General features: G+C 54.2%; 10 protein-coding genes across 10 annotated transcripts; 4 read left to right on the top strand and 6 right to left on the bottom strand.

The window, feature by feature from the left end:
• Positions 1–934: 934 nt before the first annotated feature.
• On the bottom strand, positions 935–1744 carry HMPREF1541_07301 (uncharacterized protein; the record flags this gene model as incomplete). The annotated part of the gene is made up of 1 exon (XM_008721625.1): positions 935–1744. The coding sequence occupies one exon, from the start codon at positions 1742–1744 to the stop codon at positions 935–937; it is 810 nt and encodes a 269-aa protein (XP_008719847.1).
• Positions 1745–2065: 321 nt separating this feature from the next.
• HMPREF1541_07300 (uncharacterized protein) lies at positions 2066–4211 on the bottom strand (the record flags this gene model as incomplete). The annotated part of the gene is made up of 2 exons (XM_008721624.1): positions 2066–4090; positions 4143–4211. 2 exons carry the CDS (start codon positions 4209–4211, stop codon positions 2066–2068), a joined length of 2094 nt encoding a protein of 697 aa, XP_008719846.1.
• A 1240-nt stretch (positions 4212–5451) lies between these two features.
• HMPREF1541_07299 (uncharacterized protein) lies at positions 5452–6441 on the top strand (the record flags this gene model as incomplete). Its single annotated transcript, XM_008721623.1, has 2 exons — positions 5452–6163; positions 6221–6441. 2 exons carry the CDS (start codon positions 5452–5454, stop codon positions 6439–6441), a joined length of 933 nt encoding a protein of 310 aa, XP_008719845.1.
• A 187-nt stretch (positions 6442–6628) lies between these two features.
• Positions 6629–7724, bottom strand: HMPREF1541_07298 (uncharacterized protein; the record flags this gene model as incomplete). Its single annotated transcript, XM_008721622.1, has 3 exons — positions 6629–6763; positions 6822–7475; positions 7536–7724. The coding sequence occupies 3 exons, from the start codon at positions 7722–7724 to the stop codon at positions 6629–6631; spliced, it is 978 nt and encodes a 325-aa protein (XP_008719844.1).
• Positions 7725–8253: 529 nt separating this feature from the next.
• Positions 8254–9324, bottom strand: HMPREF1541_07297 (uncharacterized protein; the record flags this gene model as incomplete). Its single annotated transcript, XM_008721621.1, has 1 exon — positions 8254–9324. One exon carries the CDS (start codon positions 9322–9324, stop codon positions 8254–8256), a length of 1071 nt encoding a protein of 356 aa, XP_008719843.1.
• A 1203-nt stretch (positions 9325–10527) lies between these two features.
• On the top strand, positions 10528–12735 carry HMPREF1541_07296 (uncharacterized protein; the record flags this gene model as incomplete). Its single annotated transcript, XM_008721620.1, has 5 exons — positions 10528–10607; positions 10669–10685; positions 10742–10890; positions 10944–12662; positions 12709–12735. The coding sequence occupies 5 exons, from the start codon at positions 10528–10530 to the stop codon at positions 12733–12735; spliced, it is 1992 nt and encodes a 663-aa protein (XP_008719842.1).
• A 94-nt stretch (positions 12736–12829) lies between these two features.
• Positions 12830–13894, bottom strand: HMPREF1541_07295 (uncharacterized protein; the record flags this gene model as incomplete). Its single annotated transcript, XM_008721619.1, has 1 exon — positions 12830–13894. The coding sequence occupies one exon, from the start codon at positions 13892–13894 to the stop codon at positions 12830–12832; it is 1065 nt and encodes a 354-aa protein (XP_008719841.1).
• Positions 13895–14488: 594 nt separating this feature from the next.
• On the top strand, positions 14489–16075 carry HMPREF1541_07294 (anthranilate synthase component I; the record flags this gene model as incomplete). Its single annotated transcript, XM_008721618.1, has 1 exon — positions 14489–16075. The coding sequence occupies one exon, from the start codon at positions 14489–14491 to the stop codon at positions 16073–16075; it is 1587 nt and encodes a 528-aa protein (XP_008719840.1).
• A 210-nt stretch (positions 16076–16285) lies between these two features.
• On the bottom strand, positions 16286–16402 carry HMPREF1541_07293 (uncharacterized protein; the record flags this gene model as incomplete). Its single annotated transcript, XM_008721617.1, has 1 exon — positions 16286–16402. The coding sequence occupies one exon, from the start codon at positions 16400–16402 to the stop codon at positions 16286–16288; it is 117 nt and encodes a 38-aa protein (XP_008719839.1).
• Positions 16403–17072: 670 nt separating this feature from the next.
• HMPREF1541_07292 (60S ribosomal protein L8-B) lies at positions 17073–18034 on the top strand (the record flags this gene model as incomplete). Its single annotated transcript, XM_008721616.1, has 4 exons — positions 17073–17084; positions 17115–17186; positions 17268–17350; positions 17407–18034. 4 exons carry the CDS (start codon positions 17073–17075, stop codon positions 18032–18034), a joined length of 795 nt encoding a protein of 264 aa, XP_008719838.1.
• Positions 18035–18487: the final 453 nt, after the last annotated feature.

The raw sequence follows: 18487 nt of genomic DNA, 5'->3' as shown, positions 1-18487 counted from the left end.
CCCAGACCATATCAGTCGCGCTGCTCTTACCATATAACCTCACGCTTCCGCCATCAAAGCGCAACGTGCTCAGCCACGAGTCGAAGTTCTGTCCTACGGCGACTCAAGGTCAGTGACATCGAAAAACCAACTGTCAGACATGGCCGAGTGCACCCTGAATGTCGCATATGCGTGTCCACGAGGCGATTGTACTCAGCTCAATTTTGTCTTCAACGCGGGTGATGACATCAAGACCATCATCGCGAGACTCAAACAACATACGGTTGCTAGCCGAAAACAAATCTGGACAAAAAGGCTGGTCCATTGCCAGGAATTGTCTATCTTTGAGGCCGCTATTTCCATAGTGAGATCAACCTCCAGAACAATGAGGGCAGTGCTGATTGTAGATGAAGCGATATGCAGTCAAGTCCGAGCCAGGACTGGTGTCTTTGGGGCTAGGTCCTCTGGATTGCAATCCAGTCCTGACTCGTGCTTACCACGACCCAGACATCCTTCTTGCGCGAGCTCTGTTCTTGCCCACCTATGAACGTTTTCTTCGACAAGAGCCACCCGCTCACAACACCTCCCTCGTCTTGGCCTGGAAGACACAAATCAAGTACGTAGTGGTCATGATGACTGCACTTGGCTCACTGTCAATAATTCTGGGCGTTGCGGCTGGCTTAGCATGTCAAAGCGTGGAGGTCGGTGCTGCAGTCACCGGAAGTCTAGCTGCTCTACTTGCCGTTATCATGACCACTGCACAGGCCTTTGCGCGCAAGACTTGACCACGCATGTACTTTGACGACTGGGGACGGGTGATAAGGTCATGTCGAGCATACAATGTGCCCTGGAATTGTAACGGAGCGATGCAGACCTCTCGGTATAGTTGGCCGATGTGCAATTCGGTATATGATTCGACTCAGGAAATGGCCGCCACGGCTTGCTTGTTTGCTCTTCAGACATCAAGCACGAAGCCCTCGCGAACCTCCAGCCTCTCCACCATGCCCTCAAGCTTCCCCAATACCTTTTCTATGTCATTAGTCTTCTGCAAGTCCTCGCCAGTCCTTAAAACGACGACGAGCTCCTCCGTCTCGCCCTCCCTCCTCAGACTTCTCTCTTGCTCTCCCTCTCCCAGGAATCCCTCGTCAATTCTCCACCCACCAATCCACCCCTGCCCACTGAATTTCACACCCCCATCCACCTTCTCCCCCGCATCCACCGCCAGTAAAACCCGCTCAGCTTCCCCCACCATCTCCCTCCGCACCCCCGCCCGCCAAACCCTCACCCTCTCCCCTCCCCGGTCTCCTTCTTCCACCTCCCTAAACAACCCCCTCTCCACCTTCCCCCTCCCCCCCCCCACATGCCACATCCACCGAACCCCAACCCCCAACCCTTTCAACTCCTCCACAAACGCCGCATTCTCCTCACAAGGTATCCACTCCTCAATATGAAACCTCACCGACGGCCAGCCGCCGATAATCAACACCAAATCCGGATGTTCCGGCGCTAGATGCACGTACGTGAAGGGCTGGCCGGAGAAGCGCTGCATTGCGCCTTTGGCCTTTGCGAGACTTGAGAGGATGGGTGGGGCCATGAGGCCGTCAGCGGCCGGGAGGGAGAGAAGGGCGAGTTCTGTCACGGACGGATGTGGGTGTGGGGGCGTTCGTCCGACCATGATGGTAGTAGCTGGAAAGATGTATCTGGGGGTGTTGATGAAGAGATTATCCAGCGATGAAGGATGGGTGGCTGGTATGAATGAGGGCATGGGGATGGGGGAAAGAGAGAAGTAGGAAAAAGTGGAGCTTGGGGGATGGCGTATGCTTTCTACTGCCTGGGTGTCGATCACCCTCAGCCTCCTACTCGCCACTTGAGGACAACTCAACAGGCCTTACAGGTCTGTGTCCGGATGTGCACTGGTGAAAACAAAAAGGAAAGCTGGACAGAATGCTTAGGTCCCATTCATGATCATAATCATTCAACTCTGAGCGACACTGGGGATGAACTGAATCCTGAAGAAATAAAAGAAGGACATGATACAGTTTTACGGCCGTTATAGCCGGGGCAGAACCTCCGAGGCCAACCAGATCTACCACATGAGGGCAAGGCCGAGGAAGCCGACGCCAAAGGCAGTGCTGAAAGCGCCCTTGCTGGCAGCGCCCGTGTACTCGGCGACTTTCTCGCCCGTAGCAGTCGGCTTGTATACGTCAACCGGTGCCGGCTTCTCGACTCCCTCATCGGCAGCCTCATGACCAACGGGTTTCTCCTCGACAGGGGCTGGCGTCTCTTCAAGCGGGGCAGGCTTCTCCTCGACGGGGCTTGGAGTCTCATATCCTGGGGTGGGTTTGACGGGCTTGCTCTCGCCAGTCGGCTTAGGGGCGGGAATGGTTTCGAGAGTGGTTGACTCAGGGACATAGTCGGCCCAGGTCTTGCTCTCAGAGGACTCAGGCTTACTGCCGTCTGCAACAGAATCATCCTCCTCGTCACAATCATCGTCGTCGACCTCACCGTTATCGCAGTCTACATCGTCGTCCTCCCACTCAGCGGCATCGGTGACGGAAGGGGCAACAGGCGATTCGACAGATTTCGAAGGCTTCCCGGACGTGCTGACCGAAACACTAGCGGAAACATCCTCCCAGTAATGGCCGGTAGAGACGCTTCCGGTGGTCTCAGCTGCCGTGGTGGTATCTGTGGTCTTGGTGATGAATTTGGTGGTAGAAGTCGAGGCCGTAGTTTCGGAGACGGTGGCAGTCTTGCTTGTAGTTTTGGTGGTCTCTGCCTTGGAAGTTGTGCTGGTAGGCTCGGGACCATCACGCTTGTTGATCTTGACGACGAATGCACCACGTTCAATAGTGTTGACCAGGATGTTGCCAGATGGGTATCCGGCATAGTGAGACCAAGTACCAACAAACTCGATGATACCACCGATGGCATCATCTTCGGGGTAGATGTCGAAGAAAGCAGCTTCGTAGACACCGGCGCCAGTGTTGTCCTTGGGAATAGAAGAGATGTCAAGAACGCGGATACCGGCACCGTAATTGCTCTGGTAGACATAATCACCGAAGACATACTGATTGTGGTCGATAGAGCGGACGGGCTGACGGTAAAGACCAGTGACCACGGGGTTCTCAAGGTCACGAATGTCCATGATATATGTGACGGCATAGCCATCAGCAGCAGGTTCGATTTCATTCATTTCATCCAGCTCGTCATCAATGAGAAGATACTCCTGGTTCATGGGATCCAGGACAGCTCCCTGATGAGTATAGGCAACACCCTCGTAGGCCGTGCGGGAAATGATGCTGCTGGCGTTCAGGCCTGTCTTGTCAGTGACATCGTAGATTGTGACGGAATCCTCATTGTATCCGTAACAGATGTCGCGACCTTGGTAGCGCTTATCTGGGCCGCGGTACACGACACACTCGGCATCGTGGACGTAGCCGTCAGAGGAGGCACATCCTGGGCTGGTTGGGTTGGCAGGGTCGCTCATGTCGATAAAGATCAATCCGGACGCGCAAGTATCATTACGGGGCTGGGCACCGACGGCGACGGCATAGTTCAGCTCTTTGTTGATGACAACGTTGTGGGTGCGACCGATTGGAATATTCTCCGAAAAGAGACCGGTAAGGTCGTCGGTAGTAGAGAAAATGGTAGGCTCCTCCGGGTCAAGGGTTAACAGCTTCTTCATGTCGAAGATCTGGACGTTATGGTCAACAGCCTCGGATCCGATGATACAGTAGTCGCCCAGGACACGGATCTCTCTCCAGAAAGAACCCACGGACTGCGCAGGGAGGCGGCCAAGGTAGATCAGCTTGCCCTCCTTGGATATCTCAGCAAAGGCGGTCCCGTCGAATTGGCCGATGGCAGCGAACTCGCGACCATCCTTGGACACCCATCCCCAAGACGAGGACCCTTCGCCTTCGGAGCTGCCTAGGTCGGCGTGGCTTTTGAAGTCGTGCAAGTCCATATTCTTGCATTGGAAGGTCTCGAGAGGGTTACCCTCCTCGACGACAGCAGTGCCGTCAACGCAACGAGCAATGGGAGCATCACTGGCCCAGGACTTGTATTGAGTTGAGTCCATTTTGCCGTCTTCACGGGCCTTCTTCCATTGGGACTGGTCTCTGTTAGTAACCGTGTATCGCCCCATAGAGCTCGGACGCTCGTACCAGCTTATTGTCCATGATCTTGTCCATGACTTCACCGGAGTCGTACTCCTCCTTGGTGAATGCTGCCATGGCAGAACCTGCGAGAAGCAGGCATGCTCCGATATTCCTCATGATGAAAAGAGCGTCCGGGTTAGGAAGATCAGAAAATGAGAGGCACGGCGCAGAAACTGGCCAGGAACGAATGGACGAAGTCACAGAAGACTTCAGATTGGCAAAGCTGTGGGAACATCGGCTCTCGTGCAAGCAGGCAGCTGTTTGTTTTATGCATGCCTGCTATCGCTGGACTTCCCTGTTGTCCGTGCCACGGCACGCTCCCGTGCCCACAACAACAAGGCTTGCGGGGGATCTGCCCAGAGATAGCGAGGTAGTACCCAGCCTTTGTGGGGTGCCATATCGAAATCATCCACCGACGCTTGTACAGGTGATAGATATGCCCATTGGCAGTCTTGTATAGGAAAGCGGTTGACGCGTGAACAAGTGTCTCGGCCAAGATGGACAAGGGACGCACTGGGCGGGAGAGATTGAAGATGAACGGTTCTCACCTTCTTTAAGTGGACTAGACTCTATACAAACAAGCACCGCTTGGGTGCTTGTCAAAACACCATTAATTCGGTCGCGTGTCCATGAAATTGCTTTCGAGGCGCGGCGCAATTTTAATCCTGCCTTATCCGCCTCGTCTATGCAACAACCGTTCAAATCACTTGCGTATCAAGGATATTGTCCCTAGCGATCCGGGCTTGGGTCGCATTGCAAAGGATAACACTTCTGGGCAGCGGCCGAGCAGGACATCGACAAGGCTGGGTCAAGTAGGGGGAAGCCCGGAATGGAGCCGGTGTCCATCTAGCGGTTGACTCCTCCCGCCGTCCTGCCGAAGCACTCATCAAGCGAATGTACGGAGATGCGGAGGCGACGTCTGCGTCCAATGCTGCACTCGAAGAATACGATTACCCCTCAAGAAAAGCAACATGGCGGCTGACCGGTGTGGATTACGATGGTAATTAGTTACTTTCACTCATATTTTACGCCCACCAGCATGGCTTGTTGTTGCCTCTTGTTGTCTCTACGTCTTCAATCACCCCAAACGGTGTCGAATGTATAATGTAAGCGCTTACCAAGTCATGAAGCTGAACGCCTGTGTTCGCTCCCGCCGAAAGCGAGGTGGGCTTAGTTGCAGAGCTGACACGGCTGGACATCAAACTCCCAGCTCGATGAAGTGGTATATATCTGTTTGAAGCAGCCAAGTTCTCCCTGTCTCCTTTGTCACAAATCTTGTCTTCCATAGATCCCACAGCACTTTCCCCTCGCAATCATGCCCACGCTCTTCAGATCCAAGACCGGTCTCACGGACTCGACCACAACCAAAGTGAAACCAACTACTGGGAAGAAAACTGATGTGGGCGGCATGCTTCGCCGCGTCACCCAGAAGTTCGGCAGCGATAGCGACGACGATCTTGCCGGCAAGAAGCCCGACAAGATCAAGAGCATCAAGAAGCCTGCAGACTTTGATATCGACTCTACTGGACCCATATCTGGATCCGGAGTCGAAAAGAAGAAGAAGAAGAAGTCAGCGACGGGCGGTATCCTTCGCCGTGTCACCCAGAAGTTCGGCAGCGATAGCGACGACGATCTTGCCGGCAAGAAGCCCGACAAGATCAAGAGCATCAAGAAGCCTGCGGACTTTGATACCGACTCTCCTGCACCCATCTCTGCGATCGGGGCCGACAAGAAAAAGAAAAAGGGCCTGTTTGGCACCTTCACCGCCAAAAACGGAGCAGACCCGGCCAGCATGTCCGCTAAATCCAAGAAAACAACACCCATTCAGGACTTTGAGCAGGATGCGGAGGAGGAGCAGGAGCCCGAGACCCCGCAGGCTACAGACGAGCGTATGCAGCGCGAGGCCCGTGAGGCGAGGAAGAAGGCAGGCGGCAATAAGTTGCTCAAGAAGTCACAAAGGGGCGACGAGATCACCAGCATGGGAAAGAAGGAGAGGCTTGCGCGCTATCCTCAGGGCGTGCTTGATGGTAAGTCCCGAACATTTGCAAGTGATAAAAGTGAAAAAGCGCTAATCGGACGCACAGATGAGTTCAGTGGCGAGGACGAGAGCGAGGAAGAGGAATTCCCCGTCGTTCAGAAGTACAACAAGAAGACAGGCACGCACTCCAACGTCAAGACGGAGGGCAAGATGGCAGATGCGAAATTCGTGTATGCGCGCGCCACAGGTCAGGCGTCCAAGAAGACTGAGCGTGTCCATGGGCGGAAGGGGGCGAGGATGCAGATTGACAGTGATGAGGAGGAATAGGAAAGTCAAGGTGGGCTCCAGCCAGGCTACGCTATCACCAACTACAAGGCCGGGAGATGATCACGATGATGAGGCAGGAATACATGTATATATCGTAGCAGCATGCATTTCAACACCATTATCGTTTTAGATCGTCTAGCTAATCTCACCTCGGACGGTCGATTTGTGTGTGTATACACCTGCGCCTCTATTCGCTTCTCTCGCTGCCTTCCGCCCTTTCATAGTACCACACCGCACCCTCCGTGGTCGCGCACGAGCTCTTCGTCGTCGAATTCACTTTCACGATCGTGTCTCCCGTCTGATCCTGCGGTCGTCCATTGGCCTACAACAAACATTAGCGACTCCTCTGATCACATCCGGACTCAATACTCAATACTCACCCAAGAAAAGTACCACACCTCGCTCAAGCTTGTTCGTCCAGTATCATTACTGCCATGGCCTTCCTCGGTCTCATTATACCGCTTGCCACTGCAACCTAGATACGGCACCGCCCCGTACTCTTGACTCAATGCATCCTGCAAATCTGCCAATGAGTACGCCGTCTCATTGCTGGGTGTGATGCCGGCCTTCTCCAGCCACTCGTACGTGGGTTCCCGCAAGAAGTACTTGATTACCGTGTCGAAGAACTCGATAATCTCCTGATGCTCGACGTAGTTGGGTCCGTAACATGGCACGTCAAAGGTGCTGAAGCACGTGGCGTGCTTGCTGAACTCGTGAGCCCACAGCTCGGCAGACGGCTGGCCCTGCGCAATCCAGTACTCTTCCATCCACGCCAGAAGGTCCAGACGGCCGAAGTCGCGGATCCAGACGTCGATGGTCGTGCCGTTCCAGGGCGGTACTGGGGTACCACTGGGAGTGCCGGTGGTCGTGTTGGGCGAAGGCTCTGGGTCATACTGTCGGAACAAATCGCAGTATTGGGTATAAGAGCCGTTGCAGAAGTCGGGCCAGAGACCATGCACAGACCATGACGACGGGGGTAGGAGTTGGCCCTGGGACTCGCGGTAGGTCGAGATGGTCCAGAACTGGGTGGAGAGCTGTGTCGTGGTTGGTCAGTAGATGTACTCGTGTGTATGAGACTTCCAGAGTACACGTACGAAGAGGCCGCCAAACGTCTCAACGCAACAAGTATCAACTGCCGAAGGGTCCGCTGCACCAGCAGAGCAGGAAAGCACAGGCTTCTGGATAGCACACGTGTGGTTCAAGTTCGAGGTGCCGGGGTAGAGCTGGGCGGACGCTATGGCCAGCAGGCCGGCAGCGGCAAAGAGCTGGGGGGAGATCATCATACTGGCGGACGCGAGATGGAAGTATACAGCTGCAACACGAGGGATAAAAGCTTCGGGTAGAGAGGTTCAAGCCTACCGTTCATAATATACCACCGAAGCACACCAAGCTACTGGAGCTTCTGCGCACAAGCGTCATGGTAGCGTTCGCAGCTTGCGCATCGCATCAGACCAAGCGATCAGGGCTTTCAGCGAGTCGGATCTCGAGAACATGTTTTGCACCTGCCTAAATCGAAAGTGTCTGTTCCTCGGAGGCGAGAAAGCATGATGAGGGTCTGGCAGAGCTACGGCAGAAGCGGCGGAAAGGGTACCTGCATTCAGGTGAACGATAACACTCGTGCTAAAGTGATTGGAGAAGAGTTAAAGACTGGACGACAGCGGATTTGTGGAGGCCAGTGCAGGAACCCTGTTCGTGGACGTCATACGTCGGCGAGCGCCGAATTGCAATATGCGAGCCACCGGCCACCACGGCCCGAGCAGAAGCAAATGTCGGATTAGACAAGAACGAATACAAAATGTTCGTGAGAGCTATCTAGTTGTCCTCCGGCCGATAGTCGGTTTGGCCAAGCGCCTGCTGGTCCGCCGCCGAGATAGAAGGCGTGATGGAAGTCGGTGGCTTTGGCTGACTCGAAGCGGCGTCGTTGAGTCTCTGGTCAAGGGCTCGCAGAGCCAGAGCTCTCCTTCTTTCTGCCTCCTCCCGTTTGCTCATGCCGACCTTTCCACGAGACTGCCGGACAAAGGTTGGCAGCCCGGCGTCACCTCGAGAAGCTGCCTGTTGGTTTGACAACTCGATCGCCTCGTCCGAGAATGGTGTGCATAACTTGAGCGCACACATCAGGTCGAAGACTTGGTCGCAGACAGCAGCTATTGGTGGTTGGACAACGTTTGGGAAGAAGGTCGCAAAGCTGAAAGTTTCACTCGCGTCGCCCTTGATGCTAGTGCTGTTGCCGGTCAGATCTGGTTGTTTCTTGTAAAATCTCAGGTATATCCAAGTAGTCATGAAGCCTAGCCATGCAAAAATCAAAGCCGTATCAGTACCTAGTATTAGGCCAGACAAAGTATTGACCAAGAGAAAGATGGCGGGGAAGTGCTTGACTCGGATTTTGAGAATGCCCTTATAGACACTGACGGTATGCTCCGGCACCAGTTGTTTAAAAGCGACCAGGAAGGCAGCTTGGAGCGTGATGCCACCAGTGCACGCCGTTGCCGCCCGATTCGAATTGCCCATGATGGCGCCCCATGCGAAGTAGAGTGGGACAATGAGAAGATTCGGGATCAAAGAGGTGACTAGCACAGTCATAGCGAAGCCTTTGCTCCCCCATGCTCTTTCAAAGTATCGGCCGCCGAACACGATCAAGGCCAAGCTGATCAGAAAGCCGACCAGATTCTGTTCAACGAAGGTGGTGGTGACCAAGGTCCAGGGGTAGTATAGGATATTTTTGGGGACAAGGGCTAGCCATGGAACTTCTTGAAAGCGCGCTTTGGAGACATCTATCGGATGTGAGAGGCGCACAGCGTTGTAAATGACATTGATGGCCAGCATCGTTCCCAGGAGACCCTTGGTGACATCTGGCAGTTTCTTGAAGACGTTTCGAAGCGACATGGTGGGCTATTCTATCGGTCGGGCATAGTTTGCGCAACTCGACGTGGATGGTCGCGAGAGAGGCAAGATAGTTGATGCGTCGTTGTGGTCAACGCAGCAGACGACTGCTGAAGATTCGGAGTAGGCTCGCAGGCGTCAACAAGAATACAGCGATCTGGCAAGGCGGCGGCAAGGAAGGCGCAACGAAGATCCGCCAAGTCTGCGCTGGCAAAACCCTGCTCCCGGGTTCAACGCCACACCCGACGATGATGGTGCTTAACGAACAAGTGATCGCACGCGCGCCGCAGAGTGCAAGCCGTCCTGATCTATCAGATGGACTGTCTGAAGCCAAAGGACTTAGCTACTATAGCGTCATGAAAAGAACCACGTTGTTGCTTTCCATCAGATAGTCAGATCACATGGTCAGATGATCTTAACAAGGCTGGAGCGGGTATTTCTATCGGCGATGATGTACGCTGCAGTGGCACCCCCGGGCGGGCAGCCTGGACCGGAGAGCCGGGGTGGATAACGGGTGTCATAACGGGCGGAAATGGCCAGTTCGCTTGAGTCAAGATGCGTTGCTGGGCGTGCTCCGAAGCTTGAAACAGACTCTCGATCGCGCCTATTTTCATCCACACACGGCCCCTGTGGCCCTGCATGATGCCACCATCCACCACCCAGCTCTTTTTCACATCTTCCAGGTCGCGGCATTCTTTCGCCTTGAAACCCGATCGCGTGTCTTCCCATCCTGGGACCTAACACCATCCCAGTCGCCTAGCCCGCCTTGGCTTTTCCATCCACTCTTTCGACTTTGAGAGCCAGAGGTCACGGCCACGACTCCATCCTCTTTTCTAATCCAGAACGTTGCGCATCATCCACATTCACATCCTTCAGATCTGCTCTTGAAGTGTTCCCAAATCTCACTGTCTTGTCGGGCTTCACTCCGCTCAGCCAGTCTACTCGGGCTCTCCGCCACCATCTCCGCGACCCAACCGGCAAGCTTGTTTCGATCTCCATTCTCCCATCTCCGCCATCGCCAAACGCCAATTTGCCAAACAATCGACGAAACTACCACGCGCACACGGCGCGCCATCTTGTCAGAGCTTGTAACAGGTTTGTATCTGGATCTGAACTTGCATCACTTGGTTCGCGCTGCGATTGTCCCACTATCTGGCGCGACACGACTACGATTTTCTTCATCATCCCCTGCTGCGGCATGTCGGCATGGAGGCCGAGAATCCTCCTATGACCAGCAGCAAACCACCGCCGTTGAACTCGGACCAGCTTAACTATCTTATCTGGAGGTTAGTAGCTCTCTTCCTGGGCCCGCGCCTGTCCGAACGTGTACTGATGATGCGCGTGCAGATATCTTCAAGAAGCTGGTATGTCTTGTTCTTTTGGGTTTAGCGCCGAACCTCATCTGACCGTGCGTGTCCAGGTTATGGCGACGCTGCCGTCAAACTACAGCGCGACTGGAATGTCGACGCCGAGAACCTGCCCTTCGCACGCCACATCAAGGTCCAATCTCTAGTATCTCTGGTGCAAAAAGGCCTGCGTTACCACCACCTCTCCTTGACCATTGATGAAGTACGCCCCGTCACCACCACCCATGCCAAGAGTCGACGCTAATCTCTTCGCAGAATGGCCGTCCTTCCCGCGAGCTGAATCCTTCTATGTTCTTCTTTGGACCTGAAAGCGAGAAGCCCGCTCAGGAGGTAAGAGAAATTGCCCAGCGCCCTTCAAGCAGCCATCGAGCTCCATCACCAGCATCACTTGTTCCACAAAAGCGTGAGCCCGGCCCAAACGGCACCAGTGAAGGGCTACTCCAACCTGGGCCTAAACGCAGTCGCAAGACCACAACCTCTGCCGCTGATCGCAATGGCGTTCCTGGCCGAAAGCCAGCACCCACAAGCGCGGGTCTTGTTACTAATATAGAACTCAATGCTCCGAATGGTCACCCCGGATCTATCAATGATGCTCGGTCTCCATCGGCGACCGAACCGGGTCCCGAAGATTCAACTTCAATCGCCAACGGCATTCAACTGGGCGACCGAATGGACGTCGACACCGATGCCGAAAACCACTCCGAACTTCCGCCAGAGACTCCCGTACTCCACACCTTAATGAATGGCGAAAGTAGGGCTGTCCAGGTTGAACCAGCGAAAGTGGTCAACTTAGTCCCCAGCACAACCATTCTTGGGGTCCACGAGAGTGCGAGCCTCTGCCAGTCGTTATGGCATCCTCACGACACCAGTCTCCTGACTGCCTACAGCCAGTCGCTATGTGGTGCTTGGAGACTATCTGGCATACAACAAAACTTCAGACCCGAGCTACAAGAGCTGGTCAGATACGCTGCCGAAGACGAGATGGTGACTGCAATCGCTTGGGAGCCCAGTGGCAGAACGTTCGCTGTGGCACTTTCCACAAGCGCTGGTGGCGAGATCCAGCTCTACGATGGGCAAGACTTGGGCTTGTTGGAGACTCTGTCTGCCTCTCAGAGACTCATTTTCCGCTTGCAGTGGCAAGAAACAGGTTCGAGGCTTGTGGGTTTGGCCCCGGTCGAGGACGAGAGGCAAGGCTCTTCCATACTCCTCTGGGACCTCTCGAACGCTGTTCAACATGCAGGCCCTCATGATGTCACCGTACCGGAGATTCTTGAGGATATTGATTGCGCCATGTTTGAGAACCAAGGAGTCGTCTGTGCATCAGGCGGCTCTGCTGTCTACCACTGTCGTGCGTTCTCAGAACTCGAAGTGGAACAGAAGTGGACGGCCAAGTCTACGGAGGGTGCTGAACAATGGTCTTTCGTGAAGTGTGCGTGGCAGAGCCTCAATGACTCGCTGGTCGTGGCTGCTTCTAGCGATACTGGCCGAATCTGGCTCCCAGCCAAGGACTTGATTCATGAGGCGCATCATGGACCAATCACTGGCTTGCAGATCCGACCCAGACCTGCTAATGGTCTTCACACTCTGTCAACTACCGAGTTTGCGACATGCTCAGTCGACGGCACAATCAAGGCCTGGAAATACGACGAGTCCAGCAACAGCTTGATGACCTTGTGTAAATTATCTCTGGGTCCTTCCCAAATCTTGAAGACCCTGTCATACTCGCCCGATGGCTTCTGCCTCGCTGGCGGAAGCTACAGCGACGTTCGGATATGGAACGCAGAACATGGCTACAGTCAAATGGCAACCTGGCAAGGACAAGAGCCGGAGTGGCATGGCAATGCTCTCAAGGACGAGGATCTTGTCAGCAACGGTGGCATTTCGAGCTTAAATGGGGATTCTGGGTCGCAAGCCTATCATTCACTGGCATGGGACGCGGACAGCATGAAGCTCGCCTTTTCTTTGGGATCGCAGGTATGTTATCCAGACTCTACGTTTTACAAGTACTAACTTCTGCCAGGTCGCCATCATCAACTTTCAGCGGTGACCAATAATCTCGCTATTCCATCATGTAATTTATGGCCGTGCTGCACGGAAAGAAAGTGTCAACAACATGGATTTGAAGGGCGTTGCTGATGCCGTCAGTCGAATCTGGCACTCGACGCTGTCTGGAAATCTCCCCAATCATCATCCTCTGTCACAGAACTCATTCTGGAGTTCATCGGGAGACCACCTTCACTAGTTGGATGTCTGTACACAGCCGAAGATCTGGACTGAACACCGGTGTTCATCGCATCTTCGACGTCGCGAAATCCTCGGACCCAGGCAGTAATACCATCTCGGACTTCGCGAGCATCGATTGTACCATCACGACCGTCCATTGGGCCCTCCACAGGAACGTCGACATAATAATGTGTTTGAAACCGGCCTCGCCCTCTTGTTGCCCTTACTCTTCTCGTTGCCGGCCGGTCGGGACCCAACGAAGTCTGTATCCAGCCATCCAATCCAGCTACTGCACTTGACATGGCTTGCACGGCGAGATCTTTCTGTTCCAGCTCAGAAGTCAATTGCATCGCATGTGTCTGGAAACCGCTGTTGTCACGTTCCAGCTTTTGCTTGTCGATCCTCAATTGTTCAACCTCATTTTGCAGAGCGCGGATCGTCTGTTCATGGCCCGCGCATGTGCTTGCGATATCCTCCATTTTTCGGATAGCCAGCTCATTGATGTGCCGCTGCTCTTGTTGCCTAAGGCGCATCGATGTCACGGTGGCAGCCAGCTGTTCATGGATGTACTGCAGCTGAGTCTGTTCGAGCTCTCGATTCCGTATCGCTGCTACCTCGGCCTCCTGCGCACCTCTGGCGGAGTCGCCTTGAACGCTCAGCTCTTCGTCCTCGTCACACTCGTCGAGGCAAGACTCAATGGTTTTTGTTGCTTCGAAGACCTTCTCTTTTGTATGATCATCAACGTATCCATCTTGCTCGGCAGCCCATGCGATAGCCGCCAGCTGGGAAAGGCGCTCGGACAGGTTATGCTTCGGTGAGGTTGGCGATCGCAGCTCGAGGTGCTCATCGTCGAGTTGTTTTGGAGTGTTGGATCTGGATCCCATACTGATAGCCGAGTCGGCAAACACGGAATCGTTGGTCCATACAGACGAGGGTCGCAGGGGTTCGTTTGTTGGATCTGGAGATCTTTCGCTTGGTGACATGGCGCGGGGCGTAGAACTCGACATCGACACTGTACAGACTAGGCGCGCGTGTCACGTCGAAGGCACAATCGTTTGTAGACCGTTTGAGATACCCAGAGAAGAGAAACGGTATACTCTGTATTAAAACTCAACGTCTGAATGATGGCGGCGTTTTGGCCTGGCTTCAACGTGAACGATGTGGCTGGGGAAGGCGCACATGGCAAAGAGACCAGGGTCCCGCTTGCTCGGTTAAATCGGTGGCAGGGGGCTCAAGTCCTGGGCGGTGAATTTAAGCTGCCATTTAGCGGCATGCTTAAGTTCAAGGAACGCCTGCACCCAAGGCAAGCGCTAACCCGTCGTGCTAGGCCTTGGGGGAGTCATTTCGTTGGAGTCATTATTTTGCGGTCGACTGCGGCATGTTGTCTGACTGCATCAAATAGTCGTAGATCGCTACAATCTTCACGGCATTGGATGATAGATCAGGCCCGAGGACAGCAAGGTTTCGCGGGACTCGCTTACTGGTTGCGTCGGGCCTAACGGAGGTGCCTACAAGCACGCGCATAAAAAGATGCTGCCCTCGGTAAGTCGGAGCATGCTCACCAGGAAATGGGCAACATGGCTCATACAGCGCAGTCAGAGATCAAACCCTCCTTGCAGGAGGTATCGGTGATTATAGAGAAGTCGAAGTCATCCTCACATCCTCCGAACCTCGTCCCGTTGTGCGCACAAGTCAAGGCCGATCTGTTCACGCCGACCCAAGCATACCTGAAAGTATCAAATGGAGCAAAGTTGTCGTTTCTTTATGAGAGTGCGGCTACAACTGGCACAATCGGCCGGTACTCTTTCGTTGGCGCCAGCCCTCTGAAAGTGCTCAAGTCAGGACCAGGCCATGGACCTGAGGAGGATCCTCTCCCGCAGCTGGAGCAAGAGCTCGCGCAGTATAGAGTCGCCTCAGTCCCGTCGTTACAGCTTCCGCCGATGACTGGTGGTGCCATCGGCTACGTCGGCTATGACTGTGTGCGATATTTCGAGCCTAAGACGGCCCGACCTATGCAAGATGTCCTGAATCTGCCGGAGAGTCTCTTCATGCTGTTCGATACAATTGTTGCTTTCGACCACTTTTTCAACGTCTGCAAAGTTATTACATATATACAAGTGCCACCGAGCGGCTCGGTGCGGGACCTGGAAAGTGCGTATGCAAGAGCCAGATCCACCATTGAAAAGGTCATCGCCATGCTGCAGGACGAGCATATCCCTATTCCGGAGCAGGTAGCCATCCAGCCTGGCAACAAGGCCACATCGAATATCGGTCAGACTGGGTATGAAGGCCATGTGGCTACCCTCAAAAAACACATCACCAAGGGCGACATCATCCAATGCGTCCCCTCACATCGCATGGCACGCCCAACCAGTCTCCACCCCTTCAACATCTACCGCCACTTAAGAACGGTCAATCCCTCACCATACCTCTTCTACATAGACTGCGAAGATTTCAGTATCATAGGCGCCTCCCCAGAACTGCTGGTGAAGGAAGAAGCCGGCCGAATCATCACGCATCCCATTGCAGGCACTGTCAAGCGGCATCCAGATCCCGAGGAAGATGAGAGATTGGCGGACGAGCTAAGGAACAGCATCAAAGATCGAGCCGAACATGTCATGCTGGTCGACCTTGCACGAAACGATGTCAACCGCGTATGCGATCCACTCTCGACTCGTGTTGACAGACTCATGGTTGTGGAGAAATTCAGCCATGTCCAGCACCTCGTCAGTCAGGTATCTGGCGTCCTTCGTGACGGCGAGACACGCTTCTCTGCTTTCCGCAGTATTTTCCCCGCCGGCACAGTATCCGGTGCTCCCAAAGTCCGAGCGATGGAGTTGATTGCCGAACTTGAAAAGGAGAAGCGGGGCGTCTATGCTGGTGCAGTCGGATACTTTGGCTTCTCTCAGGTAACGCCGGATGGATCGGCAATTGAGGAGGGCGCAATGGACACTTGCATCGCGCTACGGACGATGGTTTGGAAGGATGGAGTTGCGTACCTTCAGGCCGGTGGTGGTATTGTCTTTGATAGTGATCCGGAAGACGAGTGGATTGAGACAATGAACAAGTTGGGCGCGAATGTTAGGACGCTCGAGGCAGCCGAGGCATATTATCTCACCATGCAAAAGGCAGCGACGCAGCAGAGCAATGGGCTTGCGAGATAGCTGAATAGAGTGAGAGACTTAGATCCTGCTTCACTTCATGTCCTTATGAGACTGTTTCGTCAGGATGTATCCTATGCCACGCCCAGAGCCAGACCACATATGCAGCGACCAGCAAAACCACAAATCCCAGCCGAACGATGCTCCGTGTATCCAGCTGAGCATCCGCACGTTCCAGACGATTGTGTCGTAGATGGCGGTACACCTCCGGCTTCAACAGGACCAGATCAATGAAAAGCAGCACGAAATCCAGTTCAACATATCGATCAGCAAATTGCTTGCAGGTGGGACATTGCGTAAGTCGGACACCCTTGCCAGCTGAGCGATCATCTGCTTTGCTGTAGTTTGTGTAGAGATGCGGAATCGGCGTCGAGCAGTGGATGCATATCGGCATTTCTGTATCTCACATTGTAATAAGCCAGTGACGGTCGTGGCTCAAGTTGAAGAGTCTCGACGTTCAGTATGGGATGACGCCAATCCCGAGTTGGGATTAGACCCGCCAAGAAAGGTCATTGCCAAGAGTTCTCACCCACCACAACTTTTCGACTTGAGCTTTTGAGTCGAGCCTGCGCACCACGACCGACGACCTTCATCCCTCTCACCCACCACAATCTTTCTTCTTCGACATTGTCGCCGCCAATATTCACCATGGTAAGCTGAATACGACCTCACCACCCCTTTTGGCCCTCTGTGGCTCCATCCTCTGGCCGCCGAACCCGCTCCGTAAAACGAGTGAGCTCGCGCCGAAAATCACAATCGCGAAACATTTTGCGAGCAATGGCAGGAGTAGGAGATGGTGCTGGAACTCTTCATTGAGGCTTCTGCACGTCCACCCTCATCGCCGCCGCAATGAATGTCCGGTGAAAAAAAATCATATACTGGCTGGAGACCATGAACTCTCTCTCGCTGTCGTGAAAGCGCAACGAAAGAGGGCATGGGCCTCGCTAGAGTTCAAAAAGACCCCTACACAAAATCAGTTGCAAGCAAAATGTTTTGAAATATGAACAAACGTGTACTGATTGGTCTTTTTTCTCAATGACAGCCTCCCAAGGGAAAGAAAGCCGCCCCTGCCCCGTTCCCCGCTGGGAAGGGTAGCAGCAAGAAGGCCCCCAAGGTACGTTCCAACCACTCTCCCATTCCCCAGGCATTCGTGCTCTGGGAGGATTATTGATGAAGTGAAAGCTGACGAATCCAGAACCCTCTCATCGAGAAGCGCTCTCGCAACTTCGGCATCGGCCAGGATATTCAGCCTCCTCGCAACCTCTCCCGTATGGTCAGGTATGTTTTCTCGCCGCCGAAGAGCTATCGACATCGTCCACTAACACGATCATTAGATGGCCCGAGTACGTCCGGCTGCAGCGCCAGCGCAAGATCCTCAACATGCGCCTGAAGGTCCCCCCTGCGATCGCCCAGTTCCAGGCCACTCTTGACCGCAACACCGCCGCTGCCGCCCTCAAGCTTCTCAACAAGTACCGTCCCGAGACCAAGGCCCAGAAGAAGGAGCGCCTGACCGCTGAGGCCACTGCCGTCTCCGAGGGCAAGAAGAAGGAGGATGCCTCTAAGAAGCCCTATGCTGTCAAGTACGGCCTCAACCACGTCGTTGGACTCATTGAGAACAAGAAGGCCAGCCTCGTCCTGATCCCGAACGATGTCGACCCTATCGAGTTGGTTGTCTTCCTTCCCGCTCTCTGCAGAAAGATGGGTGTGCCCTACGCCATCATCAAGGGCAAGGCGCGCCTGGGCACTGTTGTCCACAAGAAGACCGCCGCCGTCGTGGCCCTGACCGAGGTCAAGCAGGAGGACAAGAACGAGCTGTCGAAGCTGGTGAGCGCTGTCAACGAGGGCTACGCCGACAAATACGAGGACCACCGTCGTCACTGGGGCGGTGGCATCATGGGCGAGAAGGCCAACAAGAAGGTCGAGAAGCGGAGGAAGGCCCTCGAGCAGGCCATCAAGATCTAAGTCTCAAATGCCCATGATGTAGATGGGTGTGGAGAGTGAGGATCGAGATCAGCCTGGCCTCGTGTGGACCTTGACCTTCCTGCTAACCACCCTAATCACCCTCTGATGAAGGAGCTCTATGAAGAAGACGAAGAAGAAGCGTCGCAGATTTGCGCCTGCATGCATCAGTAGCGCTGGCAGTAAGCACTACGAAGCCACCATACAACCACATGCACCTCTCAGGGGCCCATGCGATGCGCGGTGCTCTTCTCGGAAGGGACAACCACGAGCACGTCGTCGTCGGCGTCGTCACTACCCACTCGTCCACAGAAAAACGAAGTAGGGTCTGTGCACGCTGACTCCCAAGACGTCTGAAATGAAATGATTGATACCACTTTCAAACTCTGCCTTTTTGACCCCTATCAAAGTCTCACGTTTTGATCTGCTATAGACCTCTCCCAGTCAATGCCTTTA

Source organism: Cyphellophora europaea (assembly GCF_000365145.1).
Source record: "Cyphellophora europaea CBS 101466 unplaced genomic scaffold supercont1.7, whole genome shotgun sequence".
In the NCBI taxonomy this organism is placed as follows: domain Eukaryota; kingdom Fungi; phylum Ascomycota; class Eurotiomycetes; order Chaetothyriales; family Cyphellophoraceae; genus Cyphellophora; species Cyphellophora europaea.
This window is presented reverse-complemented; position numbering and strand designations above follow the sequence as displayed.